Source organism: Manis pentadactyla, chromosome 5 (genome assembly GCF_030020395.1).
Source record: "Manis pentadactyla isolate mManPen7 chromosome 5, mManPen7.hap1, whole genome shotgun sequence".
Lineage (NCBI taxonomy): Eukaryota > Metazoa > Chordata > Mammalia > Pholidota > Manidae > Manis > Manis pentadactyla.
In genome coordinates, this window is record NC_080023.1 from 75737012 (window position 1) to 75758045 (window position 21034).

At 32.3% G+C, this 21034-nt stretch overlaps 1 protein-coding gene across 5 annotated transcripts in view; it reads left to right on the forward strand.

Annotated features, from left to right (window-relative positions):
* CCSER1 (coiled-coil serine rich protein 1) overlaps positions 1-21034 on the forward strand; it is a 1396684-nt gene that overhangs the window by 512193 nt on the left and 863457 nt on the right. For all 5 annotated transcript variants that reach the window (XM_057502445.1, XM_057502443.1, XM_057502446.1 and 2 more), the window contains exon 6: positions 8139-8346. In XM_057502445.1, coding sequence (XP_057358428.1) covers positions 8139-8346 — 208 coding nt within the window. The remainder of the gene's footprint in view (positions 1-8138; positions 8347-21034) is intronic.

Below are 21034 nucleotides of genomic sequence, written 5' to 3' on the forward strand. Positions count from 1 at the left end.
TACTCAGTCTTAATCTCCAGCTCCCATAGCTATGAAAAATATTACAAGTTTTACAGTTTCCTAGCCACTATGTATGATGCCAAAATTTTTAGGTATTGCCTTTATGCCAAGTTACAGAGCAAGAATTGATTTTCTGCTTGGAAACACTACTTCCTAGATTATGCTTCCATGGCTAACACTCATCACACTTGTATTGCCAGATACTGAATATTTTAAACAGGTGAAGGATATAGAACAATCTTTCAAAACTGTAATTGCCTTAAGATGGATAACTTTTAGCATATCATTAATGATACATACTACAATTTTATTTTAAGACTGTAGCCTATTTTTATATGTTGTAATTGACCCCAGTTGCTTATATATGTAAACCATTGCATTTTATAAAGGTTACTTAGATACCTAGAGGCAAACTGAAGACATTCTGCAGTTCTGTTTTAAAGAAGTTCTTATATAACACAAATTATCAGAAGCAAATATACAATAACATATTTTTGTAATTTATTAAAAAAATTATATCTAAAAACTCATTTTGTGCTCCCCTTAAAAAAGTTGTAAAAGAATTTTACATACAAACTCTTAAAACAGTAACATTGGGTTCTAACTATTTTATATGATAATGAAATAGGATGGGTTTTTATGGTGGTAGTTTGGTTTCAAACGATCGATCAAAATCCCTACATACTATGGATCTGAAACAAGACATTGGTATTTTAGTGGCTTATTATCCTGGGATTAAATGGAAGTGGCAAGCAAGTAGCATTGGGAATAAAATTATTTTCAGTAATATACTTTTCATGTCTAAAAAGGATGACTCTCATCTTAGCAATTCTAACACACTAAAAATCTGAAACATTTTTTATTTAAAATATATAAAGTAAAAGAAAAAAGTTCATAATGAGCAAGTCGTATTAGAACTTGAGTTTGTGAATTTTTGAAAAATATTATTTTTTCAAAAGCAAAAATAAAATGAATAATAAATTCTCCTATGTATTTCTTTTACTGAAAATTCTTTAATCGTAATATATAAAGTTAAAATAACAAATACACCTAATAATTAACCATGTAATATGAATCAAATTTATACATCAAATAAAAAATGTCCAGTGCCTAAAGTACAGACTACTGGCACCAACCAAAACATTAGAATAAAATAGTATAGTAGAACTCTTTCCCATTTTTAGATATTTTATATAATTTTGAAAGTACATTTAGTAAAAATTGAATAAATTTTTAGTAAAAACCCAAACTTTTCACAGTTTTAGAAAGCTCATCAGTATCAAAGTGAGGTAATTATTCCTAAGAGATCAGATATTGTTCAACTAACTGTTAGTTCAACTAATATTGTTCAATTTGCTTTTCTTTTATGATTGAAAATTTCCCAAATAAAATCACTGTTTCATAGGGTGGTGGATGAGATGAGAAAATGCTCTTGTTCCCCACAAAAAGAGACTGTGAAATACATAAGGAAAATGTTTGTAACAACGTCAGGGAAGTGATGTTTACTTGATGAATTTCCTGGAAGATTAGATAAAGGGAATTTTAGGTTCATTTACTTGTTTGGTTTTGATTTTGGTTTTAGTTTTTTTATTGATACCTATTAATTAGACTTATGAGTAGGAGCAGCCAGCATGTGGAATTTTCTAAATAGAGTATTATTTGTATAATATCAGGCATCAATAAATAAGAATTTGATATATTTCCATCTGTATAAAATGTTTTTGATGATTTTGTGCCATTAACTTTGGTCAGTTTTCATGACCTGGGAAAGAAAATAATTACACTATTGATTCAGTCATAGCATAATTAAGATATACAATGCCTACAATTAAATACATAATTACAAAGTGAAAAATACCTACATTTGCATAAATATCTTTATATACATGTGGTACATATCTTTATATACATGAGTGCACATTAGATATTTTTAAATGGTAACGAGTCATTCTTTTGCCGAACTTCATTGTATTTTCATCTCTACATTTGTTAATACTAATTCTTTTCATTCGTGAAATGCTCTTTAAGCTGGATCTTAAATCACGTGTGAAACCAGTTATGATAGTAATGTCAAAGATCACAGATCACCATAACAAATATAAAACTAATGAAAGGTTTGAAATAATGGGAGAATTACCAAGATGTGACAGAGACACGAAGTGAGCTTTTGGAGAAATGGCTTCTACGGACTGGCTTGATGCAGGCCTATAGCACAACCCTCCAATTTGTAAAAAACAGAGTATCTGCAGAGCACAATAAAGCAAAGCACAATAAAATGAGATATGCCTGTTAAGTCACATTAGGTTTTTTGAGGCTTTTTTAAAGTTTGGAACTCTCAAGTCTCTCAGCACTGTGAGGCTCCTTTTCCCTGGCAGGTACTCTCCTTTGTCTGCATAGGCCTAAAACTGCAGCTTCTGTTTTTACAGATGGCTTCCAAGTTCAATCCCTGAAACCACTGCAGTAGCAACTCATAATTATGCTGTTTTAATTTTGCTCTTTTGGCATGGGGAACAATTTCTGTCTTCCCTCCTGCCCTGTAATATATTTGAAAATAAATGCAGTTATAATTTATCCAGTATTTCTTTATATTTAGAACAGGCAGTAGAGTGTAGGTCAGCTCAGTCCAGTGTGCTCCCAGCAGTCTCCTCAAATTAATTTTTTAACTGCCTCTGTGATAAGTGCTGTAAAAGAATGCTTAGCATAGAAAAAAGGAACCTGTGTATGTTTAAAGGATGAGGTACCAGATGCAAAGGATGATTCCCTGAGGAAGTGATGTATTTTAAGGGGAGACCTGCAGGTTGGTAAGAGACTTTTTCATGCTGCTAGTAAAATGTGTGCAAGGTTCCTGAGGCACAATGGACTGGCACATTGCAGGGCTCAAAGAAAGACCAGTATAAATGGAACTCAAAGACTAGGAGACAGTTGTTATAAGAGGAAGTGTGTGAGACAGGTAGTTGCTGGATTATGGAGGACTTTGGCAATGTTAAGATATTTGGATTTTATCTTGCCTTTCCCCACATCTTTCCTTTCTTCTAATCCATCACTTTAGTTTTAAGTAGTGAAACTTTTCTCACCTGTAAATTCGTATCTAAATGTGAAGGGTTAGCAAGTTCTGACGACCACTGTACTACTGTGGAGGGATAGATATTGGGTCCGTCCCTTCCAGAAATACAGCCAAATGGCCAGTTATAAAACAATTTGATATAGTTTTTTTTGTTTCTAAAATGATAGTTTCAGATAAAAAATATATTTTGAAAAAAAATGAGAAAAATTGGTAGCTTATTCATCGACAGTAGCCTTAAACAGATAGGTTTTTGTTAGGTTCTGGAATACCAATTCATTAATATAGATTTATACCTTTGTGCCCATCTTAAAATTATTCAAGCTGAGACTTAATTTACAGTAAATAACCTGGCCCTTTTTGAAATGAGGTTTAAGTAGCACTGTTTTCCAAAGTAAGGTTTTTAAAAACTATCATATTGTAGAAGTCTGCTTAATGAAGCTTTGGAAGGCAATTGTGTTCAATATGGTTATTTATTATGCTTAGGCAGATAGAGACTACTTTTATTTTCCATTCCTTGGAAATCTGGCTCTGAAATCATAGACATATCATAAAATGCAAATCATTATGATCCCTATGGCCATGGACATTCACTGTAATGAAAGGTGTTAGTGCACTAAATGAGCAGTAGCTCTTTTGACAGCGAATAGGTGGGAAGAAATATCACTATCAAAATGATAGTGTTCTTTATAACCAAATGAGAAACAATCATGAAAGTAATCTTTCATTTTCTCTCCCTGGTAAGGAAAAATCTTTTAATCACTCTGTAGTTTATGTGAAGATATATATTTTCTCATTAAACTTGTCTATCATGTGAAAATAAAATTGCAGCAGAACCTTTGAACTAGCTTGGTAAAAAATTCCCTTCACACAAAGAATCCTAGAGACAAAAGTACAGAGCCAATTTACCATTGAAGTTTAAGTTAAATACTTTAAGTGCCAATTGAAACTCAGGTTTTTGAAACTTCTGAGAATCCATTTAATGTAACATTTATGAGTCCTACTCTTAACCTTATGCAAAACCTTCCTTATTTTTGGTACTTATAGATTGAGAAAGACCCATAAGTCTCAATTTGACTTTATGAAATGTAACTAAATTTTAAATTATAAAGTCTTGGTCAGTATTCATAAGCAAGGAGGCAAGTGTAAATATCACTGAACAATTCTGAAGATTCATGGAGTTAACATAGAAAGGGTGAACTGTATATAAATGTGCTCAGTGGAGATTACATTGTCTCTCTTTTTTTGTTTGCAGTAGTTATGGTGATTAATGAACCACTGTATCAGGTCTCAGTATCTTACCCTCTTTTTTTATTTTGGCCAAGTTAAGAGACTATCTTTTTTGATACAAAGCACGTTTCTTCAGTTTCCTGAAACTAATAGTTCAGAGAGTTGGCAAAGAGATAATTATATATTCCAAAGTGTATTATCTGGTGAACCCTGCAAATGCCGGAACAGAAATGTGCCTGAACCTAGATCTACCTTCCTGGTCTTATTACAGGTTTGTGTTAGAAGAAGCTATGGCTCCATTTTAGAGATTTTCCTCCTTTTCTTGTCAACTGCAGGAATGGATTTTTTTAGGTGAATTTAACCAGAAAAGCGGGTATTTGGGGCCCAATAAAACTCTATTGTTAAAAACATTAATATCAACAATATTTAACTATTGTAAAGCCCAGACACAAATCAATCAGAAATACAATGGCCATAAACAGAAGGGAATGGGTGTTCTGGCCTATGCAGCTGAGTAGCATCACTGTTCACCCATTTCACTAACTGCCTCAACTTTATTGAGAATGGTTTTGGTTACTGTGTTCTTGCAGCAGCCACAGTATTTTCCTTGTAGAAATAAAATGTTTTAAGATAAGTAGATTTGTTTTTCACATGTGAAAGAATATTAGTGGTAATTTTTTGTTATCAACTACTAACAAGTTAATAATCATGATGAGCCTCTTGCAGTCAGTGACGATATCCTATTAATCTCTGAAACCTGAGCCATGGTTGCTCTTCTGGACACCATCTACATGTTTTCATAATTGTGCAAAAATGCCATAAATTCTCTTCTGTTGGATTTAAGGGTTGATCCAAACTTTTGAATTTTAATACTGTTTACCTTAAAAATAAAACAGCCAGTTGTTTTACCAGCAAAAATGATTGTTCGGGAAGAGGAGAGAATTGCACTTCCAGACGAGCAAGCTATGGCAAAACCATAGACAGGCATGTCGGGAGAACAAAGGAAAGGAAGGCTCTTTTATAGAGGAAAGGACCAAGTCGGGAGGGCTGTTCTAAACAAAAAGTCCATTGGAGGAAACTGGAGTTCCACCTTCAGTGGCCTCTCTCATTGGCTGAGTTGTGACAGTCTTTCATTGACAGGGCTGTTCTGGGAAGCAGAAGGCAGCAACTGCCCTTCCTCCTATTGGGTAGTTAAGTAGCCAAACCAGTCTGAACTTTGAAGGTGAAGAAGAACTCTTCTGCTGTGGTCTGCACCTTAGGAGGAGTTGGGGGTGTAAGAGTTTCCCCTGCTGGCCTCCTGACACCATGTCAGTGAAGTTTCCCTTTATTAATTGTCATAGAACAAATGGCTAATGTTGCCTTCCAGATTCATTTCTGTGTATATAGCCCACTCTTAACTATCTGAAAATGGCAGAGATCCTTAGATTTGTAAATAAATGATAATACCTAGAACCTCAGGAAATTCCTAAGATTTGTAGAACTTCATATTAGTATGGTTTTTGAAAGTTTGTGAGTCTTCACTCTTACTTAGATCCATGATAGGGCAAATAGGTTAAAAAAACAGCAATCTAAATATAAAAATAATTATAAAACATTAGTTCAATTATTTTATTGTAAGAGTACTAGGAAATTTCAAACCATAAGTGGCAGTTCTGCAGTACAAAACAATTTACCTTGTAGAAAAATTTCTGTGCAACAAAGGACACTTGCATGCATAAATTATTACAAAGAATTATGTTTTATTGATCCACTTGTTATTGTATTCGTGTATTCAATTTCAATTTTACAATTATTTGATGAATCAGTGTAGTATATGCCAGGCAACAGGCTGCTTCACAACTTAAACCTGATAAATCTTTGAAAATTCTATTATAACTAAAATCCTATTATATATACTGTGATTTCTAATTTTTATATTCCATTTTATTCTTATAGGTATTAGAGAAAATAGCATAGAAGATGCTAAAATGAAGTAGAAACCTTTAAGAATGATCATATAGTTCACTACAAATAGTATATAATTAAAATGAATGTCATATATCAGATAAAATATATTTTCAAGTGAAAGTATAAATGGTTCTTTAAAAAAATGCAGGATTTTTTCCCCATTTTTGTTCATTTACTTGCTTGTTTTTTATATAAGATACAGAATCATATAGTGATTCAGAGCTCAAATGCATTGCCTGCATTCAGATCTCAGCTCTGTTCCTCATTTGCTGTGTGACCATCAGCATGTTACTTTGATCTCTGTGATACTTACATACCTTAATTATGAAATGGAGATTATAATGGTAACCTATCTCAAAGAGTTGTGAGTTTTAAGTGGTGTAACATATATAAAGTCTTTACAAGACTACCTGAGATACACTAATTATTACTACATATATTCTCATTATGTGGCCAATTGGGGATAAAAATCTTATTTTGCAAGAGTGCTTAGGTTGGTTTGTCCCAGGTCTACTTCTTACTAGCTATTTAACTCTGAGATACTACTTATTGGGGCCTCAGCGTTTTCATATTTTAAATGAAGATACTCATTATATCTACCTCTTGAATTGTTCAAGGTTTGAATAAATTAGCACATATGAAATGACCAACACAATACTTGGCCCATTGTGAACCTTCAAAAAATATTAGCTGTGACTATTTTTTCATTGTAGATATAAAATGAGGATAGTAATTACTTTCTTGTCCCTTGAAAGGACAGTTATTGTCAATAAATATACCTTTGAAGGCAAGTAAGCAATTGTGATCCAAAAATTTGTTTTATCATCAGTATTTTGCAAATTAAATTGTACTACTTGTGAATAATTAGATTTGAATAAAATTAGTTTGTATTTGCATCTTTGCCTGATCTTAGTGGCAAGTTCCAAGGCAACTCTGTTTTTTTATCAACTTAGATTGCTAAATGACCTTGCCATATAATTTAGGAAAAATGCACTGTGTAAAAGCTATTGAAATTGAGCACAAGTCCTACACTATTGTTTCATAAATATCCTGAGTTATGTTAAATATTGTCATTATTGTATAGGCCTCTTGTTTTTAATGAGTAGGAAGAGATTTAAATAAACTTATTAAAAAGTACTATTCCCATAGGCTCCTCTTTTCATACAATTTTAAGATCTGCCTGAACTTTAGTACATTTGGGAAAATACCATAATACCATAATACTTTCTCTTTAACATGTATCTTCAATGTAAGCATGTCAAAAGATTTTCAAAATGCATTATTTTCACATGACTATTGATTATCAAGTAGAACACAGTAAATATGTTTGTGTTTTTCTACACATTACTATGTTAAACTTTTAATGACTGTTTGATAAGCATTCTAGTTAACTATGGAGTTATGCATTTTCCATTTATTTCACTATTTTCACAAATACCCTATGCATGCTAGTCTTAACCCCTAAAATAGTTATTGCTTTATTAATTTAGAATAACAATTATTGAAATTATTTTATCCTAATTTTTGGTTCTTGGTTTTTTCTTACCAATTGAATAAGTATATTTTTGGGAAATCTCTATATGAAATTTATCTTTCAGTCACTTCTGTTGTCTTTAAGCATTTTTGAAGGAGTTAAAGAGCTAAATAAATGTAAACACACTGTTATGTATAAATGAAATTCTAGTTAGGGGAAAAAACACATTCTAAAATAGTGATTAGCATACCCAATTGACCCATTTCATAATATTGACAAAAGGGTCTCAGAATTTTTAAAGACTAATATGAGGAAATGATGAGGGTCACAAAATTTTTCTAGCTCACTACTAACATTGATCAACAGTTTAGAAAATATGGCTCTGAATATGCTGCATTGTAATTACTGTTTTTTTTTTTTTGCTAGGAATCTCTCATTGAAATTAATGAAAGATACTGATCAGGAAGCCAGATGTTCCCATATAGGCCGAATGCCCAGCAGCCCATCTTCAGATTGGCCCCTGCAAGGTGTGGATGAAAATGCAGGCTTAGATTCCCTGCCATTCAGACTGATGTTACAGGACTGCACAGCCGTCAAGACGTTGTTATTAAAGATGAAGAGAGTTCTTCAAGAGGTAATGATTTACTCTCTTTCAGTTCAGGTAGACAGTGAAGTCTACAGACTTGGTTAGTCCCTGCTTCTTTCAATAATTAACTGCATGACACAGAGCAGGGGCCAGGTATTATCTTGGAACTTGGCTTTTCTCATAAGTTAAATGAAGGATTTGGCATTCTTGTTGATAAGGTATTCTTCAGCTCAAAAATTCTAAGATTCTGTGAAGGAATTGAAAAAGAATAAATTGAAACCAAGCCTGAGCAAAATAAGGTGAAGAGAAATGGGCATCAGCATGTTTATGTTATTATAAAGCTATTGAGAGACTTATTAAATGGACTTCCCTTTAATGATACTTTGATGTAATGATATATGATAATTGAGGCTTTTTTTATTAAACCATTTTCATCCCAATAAAAAGCAGTCTAGTCCAATCTGAATTTTGACTGGTTTTGCCCATTGAACACAGTTGTCCTTTCACAATCTATGCTGAGTTAGATGATGAGCTAAACAGGAAAATGCATAATGGACTCTTTCACCTTTGTGCCCAGGAATCAACCATTCTTTATAATTTAAGTATGTTTAGCTTTATTTTTATAATTACAATCGTTACGTTATATGGGGATTTCTATAAAAACTGTACACATTAATATTTCAAAGATGTAAAGTGAGAGGTCAAAATTTTAAATGACTGTCCTCTAGTAAGTATGAATTTAGGATAAGAGCCTGAGATTTCTAAAGTCCACATTCAGTGACTTATTATATCCCATTAGTTGATTTCTCTTTATTGATAGGCATACTGATAGTGTGAGAACAGGAAAATACAACTACTTAGAATGAATAGTATTGTTACTCCCTTACAATGTTGATCACTGAAAATTTGCCTTTCTAACACTTATGATAATAATAATAATAATAATAATGCTATCAGCTAACACTAGAGGGCAGAATGGAGTCAGGAAGAGAAAAGGGAATTGAAGAATGATTGCCATAGACTACTAGGGACATCCAGTCATGTGTTTGTATCAGCTATTGAAGTAAAAACTAGAAGAGATCTCTGCATCCCATTCCAGCTTATACTGCTGGGTGGGTTTTGTGTCTAGAATATAAGCAGTAGTGTGCAGGAATGGTGTACTTATGCTGTTAGAATTCCAGGAATTTTATGATCTGGCAGTGAAGGACAGGTCATAAAAATTAAATTATATATACTTACAATTAACCAAGTTCTATTTTTACTGAAATATATTTCATATGCAATATTGTATTGAAATATAGTTGATCTACAGTATTATATTGGTTTCAGGTGTACAACATAGTGATTTGACAACTATATATATTACTAAATGCTCACCATAGTAAGTGTAGATACCATCTGTCAACATAAAAAGATATTATTGATACATTCTCTCTGCTGTACTTTCATTCCTGTGACTAATTTATAATTGGAAGTCTGTACCTCTTTATTCCATTCACCTATTTTGCCCATCTTCCATCCCTTCTTCTATGGCAACCACCAGTCTGTTCTTTGTGTTTGTAAGTCTATTTCTGTTTTGTTTTTTAGATGCCACATATAAGAGAAATTATGGTATTTATCTGTCTGTGTTATATCTATTTCACTAAGCATAATGTCCTCTAGGTCCATAGTGTCACATATGGCAAGGTTCATTCTTTTTTATGGCTGATTAATATTCCATTGTGAATATGTACTGCATCTTCTTTATCCATTCATCTATTGATGAATACTTTGGTTGCTTCCATCTCTTGGTTGCTGTAAATAATACTGTGATAAACATTTTAGCAGACATATATTTTCAAATTAGTGATTTTGTTTGCTTTGTGTAAATACCCAGAAGTAGGATTGATGGGTCTTATGGTATTTCTATTTTTAATTTTTTGAGAAACCACCATGCTATCTCTATACTAGTGGCACCAATTTAGATAATCAACAGCAGTGTAGGAGAGTTTCCCTTTCTCTGCATCTTTGCCAACACTTGTTATTTCTTGTTTTTTGGATAGTGACCAATTCTGACTGGTATGAGGTGATATCTCATTGTGGTTTTTATTTGCATGTTCTTAATGATAGTGAATTTAAGCATCTTTTCATGTGTGTGTTACCCTGTATATCTTTAGAAAAATAGCTATTCAGGTCCTTTGTTCATTTTTTAATCAGATTATTTGTTTTCTTGATTTTTAAGTTATATGATTTTTTAATATATTTTGAATATTAGCCCCTTATCAGATATATCATTCATAAATACCTTCTCCTGTTCAGTAGGCTGCCTTTTCATTTTGCTAGTGGTTTCCTTTGTTGTACAGAAGCTTTTTAGTTTAATATAGTTCCACTTGTTTATTTGTTTTCCCTGACTAAGGAGACATATCTAGAAAGAAAATTGCTATGCTGATGTTCAAGAGTTACTGCATATTTTCTGTGGTAGAAGTATATATTTACTGCATATTTTATTGCATAACAGTTTTATTGTTTCAGGTCCTATATTTAGGTCTCCAATCCATTTTGAGTTTATTTCTATGTATGGTGTAAGACAGGGGTCTGGTTTTCCCAATATTTATTGAAGAGACTGTCTTTTTCTCCATTATATGTTCTTGCCTCCTTTATCATATAGTAATTGACCATATAAGGAAGGGTTTATTTCTGGGCTATATTTTCTGTTCCATTGATATATATGCCTGTTTTTGTGCCAGTGCCATACTGTCAGATTATTGTAGATTTGTCGTATTCTTAGAAATCAGGGAGCATGATACCACCAGCTTTGTTTTTCTTTCTCAAAGTTGCTTTGGCCACTCAGGTCTTTTATGGTTCCCTATAAATTTATGATTATTTGCCCTAGTTCTATGAAAAATGCCATTGGTAATAAATTATATTTTTAAAAGGGTAATCAGTACTCAAAGCTCATTATTTTGTATTTATTTTACTGTATTTTACTATTAGCTGTTCTCATGGGTTTATTTACATCTATGGGATCTATATGTGGAAATACATAATAGCTACCATGCATTTTTCACAGTTTTAGATTCATTTACGTCATCTTGGATGCTTGAAGTCAGTCATGTGGAAGTACTTGCCACAGAAATTGGCAAACATTACATATTAGGGCTTTTAATAATTGGTAAGCTTGTTGTTAATATGCACCAGCACACCACTGTAGGTATGACCAGGTGGTTTCTATACTAATGACATAAGTGTTTTGCTACACTTGTCAAATCTTCCTGACCTTTGGCTTAACATGCAGTCTAAACTTCTTTGAACAAGGCAAGCTTAATAACAGCTGTTATATTAAAAGATATTAATCTCGAAGTCTGTAACATTCAATTATTCATCTTGCTATCTCTTTCTGTGGTCTAGGTTTTAATAAAAAAATCAATACACAGGAAGACCTGACAGGAAGAGTCAAGAGGCTTTCTTAGAGTACTTAATTTTATAATTTAAAAGTATTTAGTGCTATTCACTATAGAGTCAGTGTTCAGAATATATTGAGATTGTTTTTATGCTTCTGTTTTTCTTCATTAAGGATTATCTGAAGAAGCTGAAGAGAATCGATTTTTAAAGCTGATGAACAGTGCAAAGCTCATATGCAATGGCTACATGTTTGTTAAGCCCATTCAGGAAGCAGGAGGTGTTAGTCTTTATTGTCAACAAGAAAAGCAGTGTTAGCATAGACAACTGTTCCAGTAACAAGATATTTTTATTTTATTTTTTTAAATTAAGGTATCATTGATATACACTCTTATGAAGGTTTCACATGAAAAACATTGTGGTTACTACATTCACCCATATTATCAAGTCACCCACATAACCCATTGAAGTCACTGTCCATCGGTATAATAAGATGCCACAGTCACTAGTGTAACAAGATATTTTTAATAAATTCCTTTAAAGAAAATTATTTATTGAAATCTTCTCAAGCCAAGAATTTATAAATGGCAGTTCACAGTTCATTACTAAATTTGAGTTTAATACCAGCCATTCATCTTAGATTAACAATACCTTTCTTGTATAGGAAAATAATGTTTATTCCTATTTTATGATGCATAGTACTCTAACTTTTGTACATAAATCATTTATTACTGCAGAAGATCCCAGTTATTTGATTTTTAAGAGTAATAATATAATCAATGAATTTAATATATTACATTAGAAAATGCTCCTATTTTAGAATTTTCCTAGTGGTGCTCTACTGATATCTTAGATTTTAATTTTGAGGTGAGTCAAATGTGAATAACCTGGATCAAATATCACACTCATAATTCTGTTCTCCTTCTCTGAAGACCAGTTGATATAATTAAAATGCATATGCATACTTCCAGCACTACCAACCATCAACTTCTTACTTAAAAACAAAAACAAGACTGACTTTGGGCTCTTAGAAAGCCTATTGTCACTTTATTATTTAGTATTAGTGATAAAATAAGTGACAATTACAAAGGAGAACTACATAATTTTTTTCCTCTTATATTAAAATTTTCCACATAGTTCCATTATCTGTAACATAAGAGAATATTTAATATCTCCAGAGGTAGTTTCTGTTCTGTTGCCTTTTAGTTTGCTCTGTTCTTTTTTTTTTTATCACTCTCTTATTGTAAAATGTGTTTGTACTGCATAGTGACTGGGAAAGAAGGCTGCTGGGAAGTGATTTCAAGCAAGATTAGTAGTTTAGTTTCTAGTAAGGTAACAGCTAGTAAGAATGTTTATCTAAGGTTGTTGTAATCCTGCACCATCACACATGCCTTTTTAATTTATATTTAACAATGAATACTGGGAATGTTTCCTGAATCATGAGACATTAAAACATAAAGTTCGATAAATATTAAACAAATAAATAGATACATTGATATAGCGGAAGTGGTCTATTTTACAACATAACTGGATTATTGAAAATCAGAGAACTATTTATTAGAGAATCTGTATAATTTATAAGTCCATGTACTTGATATAAATATTTGGGTTTGCCATTGATTAGGGAGCCCTTACTATATTTTCATTTGTTCCCAAAAACCTAATAGTTCAAATTTAATTTTATTACCTATAAAAGTAATAATAATGGGAAACTTTCAAGGATAATTTTCCATGTGAACTTACTTTCTCTTTTTAAATATAATTCACAAATACCTGACACAATTTGGAATGTTTTGACTTCACCATTAATCATCATTTGGTGGGATATTTTAAGGGATTTTTTTTCTTAGCACATTTCAGTGAAATGATTCTAAGAGCTGTAACAATTTTTTAAGTGTCATTTCTCTATCAGTACATCTCAAAAGCAAATGAAAAGCATATAGAATATAAACTCCAGCAATGAGTAATTACAGTAGATAAAAGCAACAGCAAAGAATTTCACCAAAAACAAGCGATTATCCATGTAAATATATATATGTATATATATATATATATAGCAATCTAATAATTAGATTTGCTTTTATATTTATCTTCTGAAAATATCAAATTATAAGTTTCTGCTACCTGATTTATGTTTGTTTTTGCTTGCACAAAAATATGTTTAAAGTAAAAATTGAGAAAATTTGTACTGTAACTGTAAAAGTCAGAAAATGTGGGGCAATACTAATATCAGATAGCTAAGAAGATAAGAAAGCTATTGCTAGGTATTACTAGAATCAAAGCTACATTTCATAATGATGACTCTGTTCATCAGAAAGAAAACAGTCATGCATATGGATGGCTTATTTAGGTAACTTGTAAATATATGATACAGAATCTTATAGAACTAAATCAACAAATAGACAAATTCACAATCATAGTTGAAGAATCAACTTCCTTCTCCCAATAATTGATAAAACAGCTAAACAAAATCAGAAAAATTCCAGAAGATTTGAGCAACATTATCAACTTCTTTAACCTAATTGACACTTATAGAATACTATAATAACGACAGAAATATACAGTCTTGTCAAATGCATGTGGAACATCACCAGGACAGAGTATATTCTGGGTTAAAAAGAGTATCAATAAATTTCAAAAGTACAGAACTATGAAATACATTTTTTTGAACAATGCAGTCAGGAATCAAGAATGAAAAAATAACTAGAAAAACATTAAATATTTGGAAATTAAACAGTAAACTCTGTATCACATGGATTGATTTAGAAACCTCAAGGGAAATTTCAAACTGATTTAAAAAAAGATAACAATAACAGTATAATAACAAAATTAATAAAAAGTTGTGGGATATAGTAGAAACCATGATTGCAGGGAAATTTACAACTTTAAAAGTTTGCATTTAAAGAAAGAAAGTGCTATAATTGGTAATTCTAAGTTTCTTCCTTTCTTCAGTTAATGAAATTGAAGACAGAAAATAGAAAGTTTGCACAGCCCAAATTCGTTCTCTGAGAAGCTTAAAACACAAAAAAAGATTTAGAAGAGAAATATTCAAGAGAAAATAAGAAACACAGTTACTAATATCAACAACGAATTGAGGGAAGAATAATCAGTACAAATTGAAAGGGCATTAGAAGAATAATAAGGGAATATTATTATCATTCAGCAAGATAGCAATAAATATGATGGTACATATGAAAAACACAAATCCCTTAAAAAAAAATCTTCCCAAAGTGACACAAGAAGAAATAAGAAATCTGAGTAGTCCAATTTCTATTGAATAAATAATTATTATTATTTTAAAAAGAAAAAAAAATGTTTCCATAAAGAAAAATCTAAGCTCAAAAAATTTCACTGGTGAATTCTATCAATTATTTAAGAAAAATTTAAGACTAATATTATGCAAAAAATTCAGGAACTAAAGGAGCAGAGTATGCTTCTTGGTTTGTTTGGTGTGGCCAGCATAAGCCTATTACAAAAATATGGCAAAATCTTTACAAGTAAGAGGGAAAAATATACTCTTAAAAATACAGATGCAAAAGTCTTTTTAAAAATTACTAAATAAAATTAGGAATATATAATATAATATAATGACCTACTTGGCGTTATTACAGCAATACAAGTTTTGTTTGGCATTCAAATACCAATCAATGTAATTCTATATTCATAAACAAAAATGAAAGTATATAATCATATTATAAGTGAAAGAAACACATTTGAAAAACTTGAACATCAATTTCTGGCTAAAAAAGAAATAAAAGGCTTCCAGATTGGTAAGAAGTTAAACTGTCACTGTTTGCAGATGACATGATATTGTACATAAAAAACCCTAAAGACTACCTTACAAAAGTACTAGAACTAATAAATGAATTCAGCAAAGTTGTAGGATACCAAATTAATACACAGAAATATGATGCATTCCTATACACTAATGATGAACTAGCAGAAAGAGATATCAGGAAAAAATTCCATTTTCAATTGAATAAATAGTAAAATACCTAGGAATAAATCTAACCAAGGAAGTGAAAGACCTATGCCCTGAAAACTACAAAACACACATGAGAGAAATTAAAGAAGACACCAATAAATGGAAACACATTCCATGCTCATTGACAGGAAGAATCAATATTGTCAAAATGCATCCTGCCTAAAGCAATCTACAGATTCAGTGCAACCCCTATCAAAATACCAACAGCACTGTTCATCAAACTAAAGCAAATAATTCTAATCACATGGAACTGCATAGCCAAAGCAATCCTTAGAAAGAAGAATAAAGTTGGGAGGTTATGCTCCCTGGCTTCAAGCTCTACTACAAAGCCACAGTAATCAAGACAATTTGGTACTGGCACAAGAACAGATCCATAGACCAATGGAATAGACTAGAGAGCCCAGATATAAACCCAAGCATATATGGTTGATTAATATACAATAAAAGAGCCATGGACATATAATGGGGAAATAGCTTCTTCAACAACTGGTGTTGGCAAACTGGACAGCTACATGCAAATAATGAAACTGGATTATTATCTGACACCATTCACAAAAGTAAATTCAAAATGGATCAGAGACCTGAGAGTAAGTGATGAAATCATAAAACTCATAGAAGAAAACATAGGCAAAAATCTCTTGAATATAATTTTCCTGAACACATCTCCTCAGCCAAGGGAAATAAAAGCAAGAATGAACAAATGAGACTACATCAAACTAAAAGGCTTCTGTACAGCAAAGGACACTACCAGTAAAACAAAAATGCATCTTATAATATGGGAGAATATATTTGTAAATGACACATCCGACAATAGGTTAACATCCAACTATATTATTAAGAACTCACATGCCTCAACACCCAGAAAGCAAATAACCCAATTAAAAAATGAGCAGAAGATATGAAGAGACAGTTCTTCAAAGAGGAAATTCAGATGGCCAACAGGCACATGAATAGATGTTCCACATCACTAATTATCAGGGAAATGCAAATAAAAACCACAATGAGCTATCACCTCACACCAGTAAGGATGACCATCATCAAAAAGACTAAGAACAACAAATGCTGGCAAGGATGCGGAGAAAGGGAAACCCTCCTACACTGCTGTTGGGAATGTAAGCTAGTTCAGCCATTGTGGAAAGTAATATGGAGGTTCCTCAAAAAACTAAAAATAGAAATGCTGTTTGACCCAGTAATTCCACTCCTATGAATTTACCAAAAGAAAACACGTTCTCAGATTCAAAAAGACATATGCACCCCTATGTTTATTGCAGCACTATCTATAATAGCCAAGATATTGGAAGCAACCTATGTGTCCACTAGTAGATGAATGGATAAAGAAGATGTGGTACATGTACACAATGGAATACTATTCAGCCATAAGAAAGAAAGAAATCCAACCATTTGCAGCAACATGGATGGAGCTAGAGGGTATTATGCTCAGTGAAATAAGTCAGGTGGGGAAAGACAAATACCAAATGGTTTCCCTCATTTGTGGAGCATAACGATAAAGTAAAACTGAAGGAACAAAACAGCAGCAGACTCACAGACTCCAAGAAGGGACTAGCGGTTACCAAAGGGGAGGGATAAAGTAGAGTGGGTTGGGAGGGAGGGAGAAGGAGATTGAGGGGTATTATGATTAGTACACATGGGGTGGGGGGATTGGGGGAAGGCAGTGTAGCACAGAGAAGATGAGTAGTGACTCTGTGGCATTTTACTACAGGGTCGGACAGTGACTGCAATGCAGTATGGGGGGGAGACTCGATAAATGAGTGAATTCGTAATCACATTGTTTTTCATTTGAAACCTTCATAAGAGTGTATATCAACCATACCTTAATAAAAAAAGTATGGTTGTTTATGTACACATCCTAACGAGTTCACAAAAAAGTTAATAGTAAACCTTGTAGTATTATTTTTAAAATGTGTATTTAGCAAGGTTTAATGATACAAAGATAAAGGTTATAATAAAATTATGTATTACTCCATAGCAAATTATCTAATGGACTAAAATTACAAATGTTTGGTATCTTATAGTTTCTGTGGTTAGAAATTTGAGATCAGAAGGGAAGTGTAGTTACATGGATATTTTGCTATGCAAGCAACCTTATGTTCCCACAGTTCTCTGTGATTGATGAGAGAAGGTAGAGAAAAACTTCCCTTATCCCTAGCCCCATTTCACTCACACAGTAGCACTGGAGGAAATATATTAACGTGGTAAAAATCCCAGACATTTGAAATCAAGATCTTGGTATAGTTCTTAGTTCTGCCGCTTAATAGCTGCTACAAGTTGATGAAGATTTTTTAGTCTCTATTTCAACATATGAAACATTTCTAACTCTCTCATAGTATTATCTTGACACATTAAAATATGTGTAACCAGTTATCACAGTGAGAAAGTATGGAGAAAGCTCCCTTGTACATGAGCTACTGAAATGATCTTGTTTGTATGATTATTACTGACTGTATCAAGCCAGGCAGAAAATATTTGATATTTCTAAAACACTTGGAAATATACCAATAAATTCTTTTTATTAGGACAGAATGTTGTATTTATTGGATAATAATTAATATTTGTTAATAACAGCCATACTAGCTGAAACTGTAAGTAGAAATTTTGTTGCTATTCATGCTTTTTTTGGACTTTGTATTGTGGCAGCACATTGGACCTCACATTCCTTGGCAACAGAGCTACCTCATGTCAGTTGATCAAATAAATTTTCTATTTACTGTCAATAAATAGGAGAAGTTTTTCCAAGTGAGAAATAATGGTGACAGGCCATGATGGTAGCAGCTGAGACAGAAAGAAGGAAAAAGATGTGTGTTGTTCTTTGGAAGTAGAATCAACAGGAAGCAAAGTGGAATTGTGTGATGATAGAAAAAATAAGGGTAACGGAGTTGTGGTTTGAGTAATGGGAAGTATTATTGCCATTTTCCTATACTGAGAAGACTAGGAGATGTAACCTTTGTGTGAGAGAAAGGGAACAGGAGTTCTATTTTGACCGAGTATGGTTGAGATGCTTATTTAAACATTCACATTTATGTGTCACATAGAAATTTGAATTAATGTGTCTGCAAACCCAGAAAGATCAGTGCTAAGAATATAGATTGAGTATTGATTATTATTCAGATTCTATATGAATCTATGGAAGAGAGAGCTTGTACCTAAAGCCTGGGTTGTATGCTCCAATACTTAAAGATTTTTTAAAAACACCATAAAAGGAGTATACAATGAGATGGGAGGAATTTGAATATCTTCCAGTGCTTCCAAATCTTCCAATATCTTCCAATGCTTCCAAATCTTCCAATATCTTCCAAAGCAGTGCATGCTTCCACTAGGTCCATGTGACTTTGGGCAAGGTGCTGATCTCTCTTTGAAAATCTGGTCTCTTCCAGAAGTAAAATTACTAAGTGTATGTTCAGAAGCACTAGATAATATGAAAGTTTTCCTGAAGTGCTTGTACCAAATTACTCTCCCTCTGGGTATAATATATTCATGTAATAGAATATCATGTATCACCATATCCCACCAAAGAGTATTTTTAGTGCAAAAATTAAGTCACATATAAATTGAAAATGTAGAGCTCAAAACATGCAAAGATAAATAATATATTAGCGAGGAATATATATACCATATATATTTAGCCACACACACACACACATATATATACCATATATATAAACTATGTATATATACCATGAGAAAAAAAGTGGTAGAATCTTAAATATAATACTCAAGATAAGATTAGCTGTGTAGAGGCCGTGGGTGGCAGAGGGGCAGATACATACAATTCAAGTGCCAATAGAGGGCTTTGCAGATATTTGTTTTATATTCACACTATACTTTTTATGTGTTTATTTGAAAATCATTACATATACACAATTTTTTTAATGAGTTTAATGTTGCATTTAAAAATCTCAGTCTTTCCAAACTGTTCCCACTCCGAGTTACTCCCTATCCACCACTCCATCCCCTTCAAAGCTATTTTCCTCTATATCTCTCTGCCTGTGAAAGTTGCAAAAATATCTTGGCTATTTCTTTGCAGTCATTGTATCTTCTGATATTTATCTGATGTGGAAATAAACATGGAGTGGGATCCAGGTGAGAAAGCATATACCTATCAGCCAGAGAATTCTTTTCTGGTATGTGTACTTAACGTTACTTGTTAACCATGTGTATTATTTTATTGCTTATTAAAAAAAAAAAACCTTAAACCCACAGTATAAGCAATAAATGCCATCCTAATTGTACCTGAATGCTGGGTTATTTGTGTTACTATAAAAAACCTTAAACCCACAGTGTAAGCAATAAATGCCATCCTAATTGTACCTGAATGCTGGGTTATTTGTCTTATTCACTAGTTAATTAATTAACCACCTAATATGGTTTTGATATGCATGTCTTTCAGTTTTTTCATGAATCCTTCATTAATGTTTCACTTATAATACAACTCACATGCTATTGTGTATTTCGATGGGCTAAATCTCACATCAACCATATCAGGCTGCAACATAGCAGATATACAGCAGATGACACCCTTCAAGGTCTCCAGGGAATACTTTCCGACATTTTTGGTGGGGGCAGGAGCGAGGGAGAGAGAGCAGAAGCCACTTAAGCAAACAGTACAGTAGAAAGCCTGCCATTGTGTTCCTCTGAGACACAGTTTTTACTGAAATTGTGTTTTGTTTTCACTTGAATATCAGAAACAAAGACATATTTAACTACAGTGAAAATGCCTATTTTTAATCATCAGGTATATAAAAAATAGTGTTATAAATTTAGATAAGGTAATGCTTTTTCTTAGGAATGATATAAACCTTAAAGTATTTGTATGTTGACAGAAGAGCAAAAGTGCTTTAGCATCTTGTGACTCATTTAGATGGAGTGCAGTTATTCCTTATCTATTTCATTTTAACCTCAATGACACTGAAAATTTGAGAGAATTATTGACTTTATTTATTTTAGTGTAAATTTACTAATATAAATAAATACAAATTTACTATTTCAAATGCTATAGTTTTAAATAGATGATTTCCTGCTACTGTTTTTTTTACAGTGAAAATGGATCACAGGTAGAGGATTAGCTATAAAGCAAATCAAAATGACTCAAATTTGCCTTGTTTTCTGTGATTAGCTAGGCTTCTGTATGAGGAGTTTTAAAAGAAAAATGAATTATTATAAAAGATTTGATTCAATTACCTCAAAAATAAGCAAATATTGTTTTGTTATCCATGGTCTTTGCTAGAGGGCAGTACACAGTTTTTGTAAAGTCCTTGCTGTATGGTCTGTATTGTAGCAACATAGCCAAGTTGTGATAAAAGCAGGTATATTATACAAACAGATAAGCATAGCTAGAGTCGTATAAAACTTAATTTA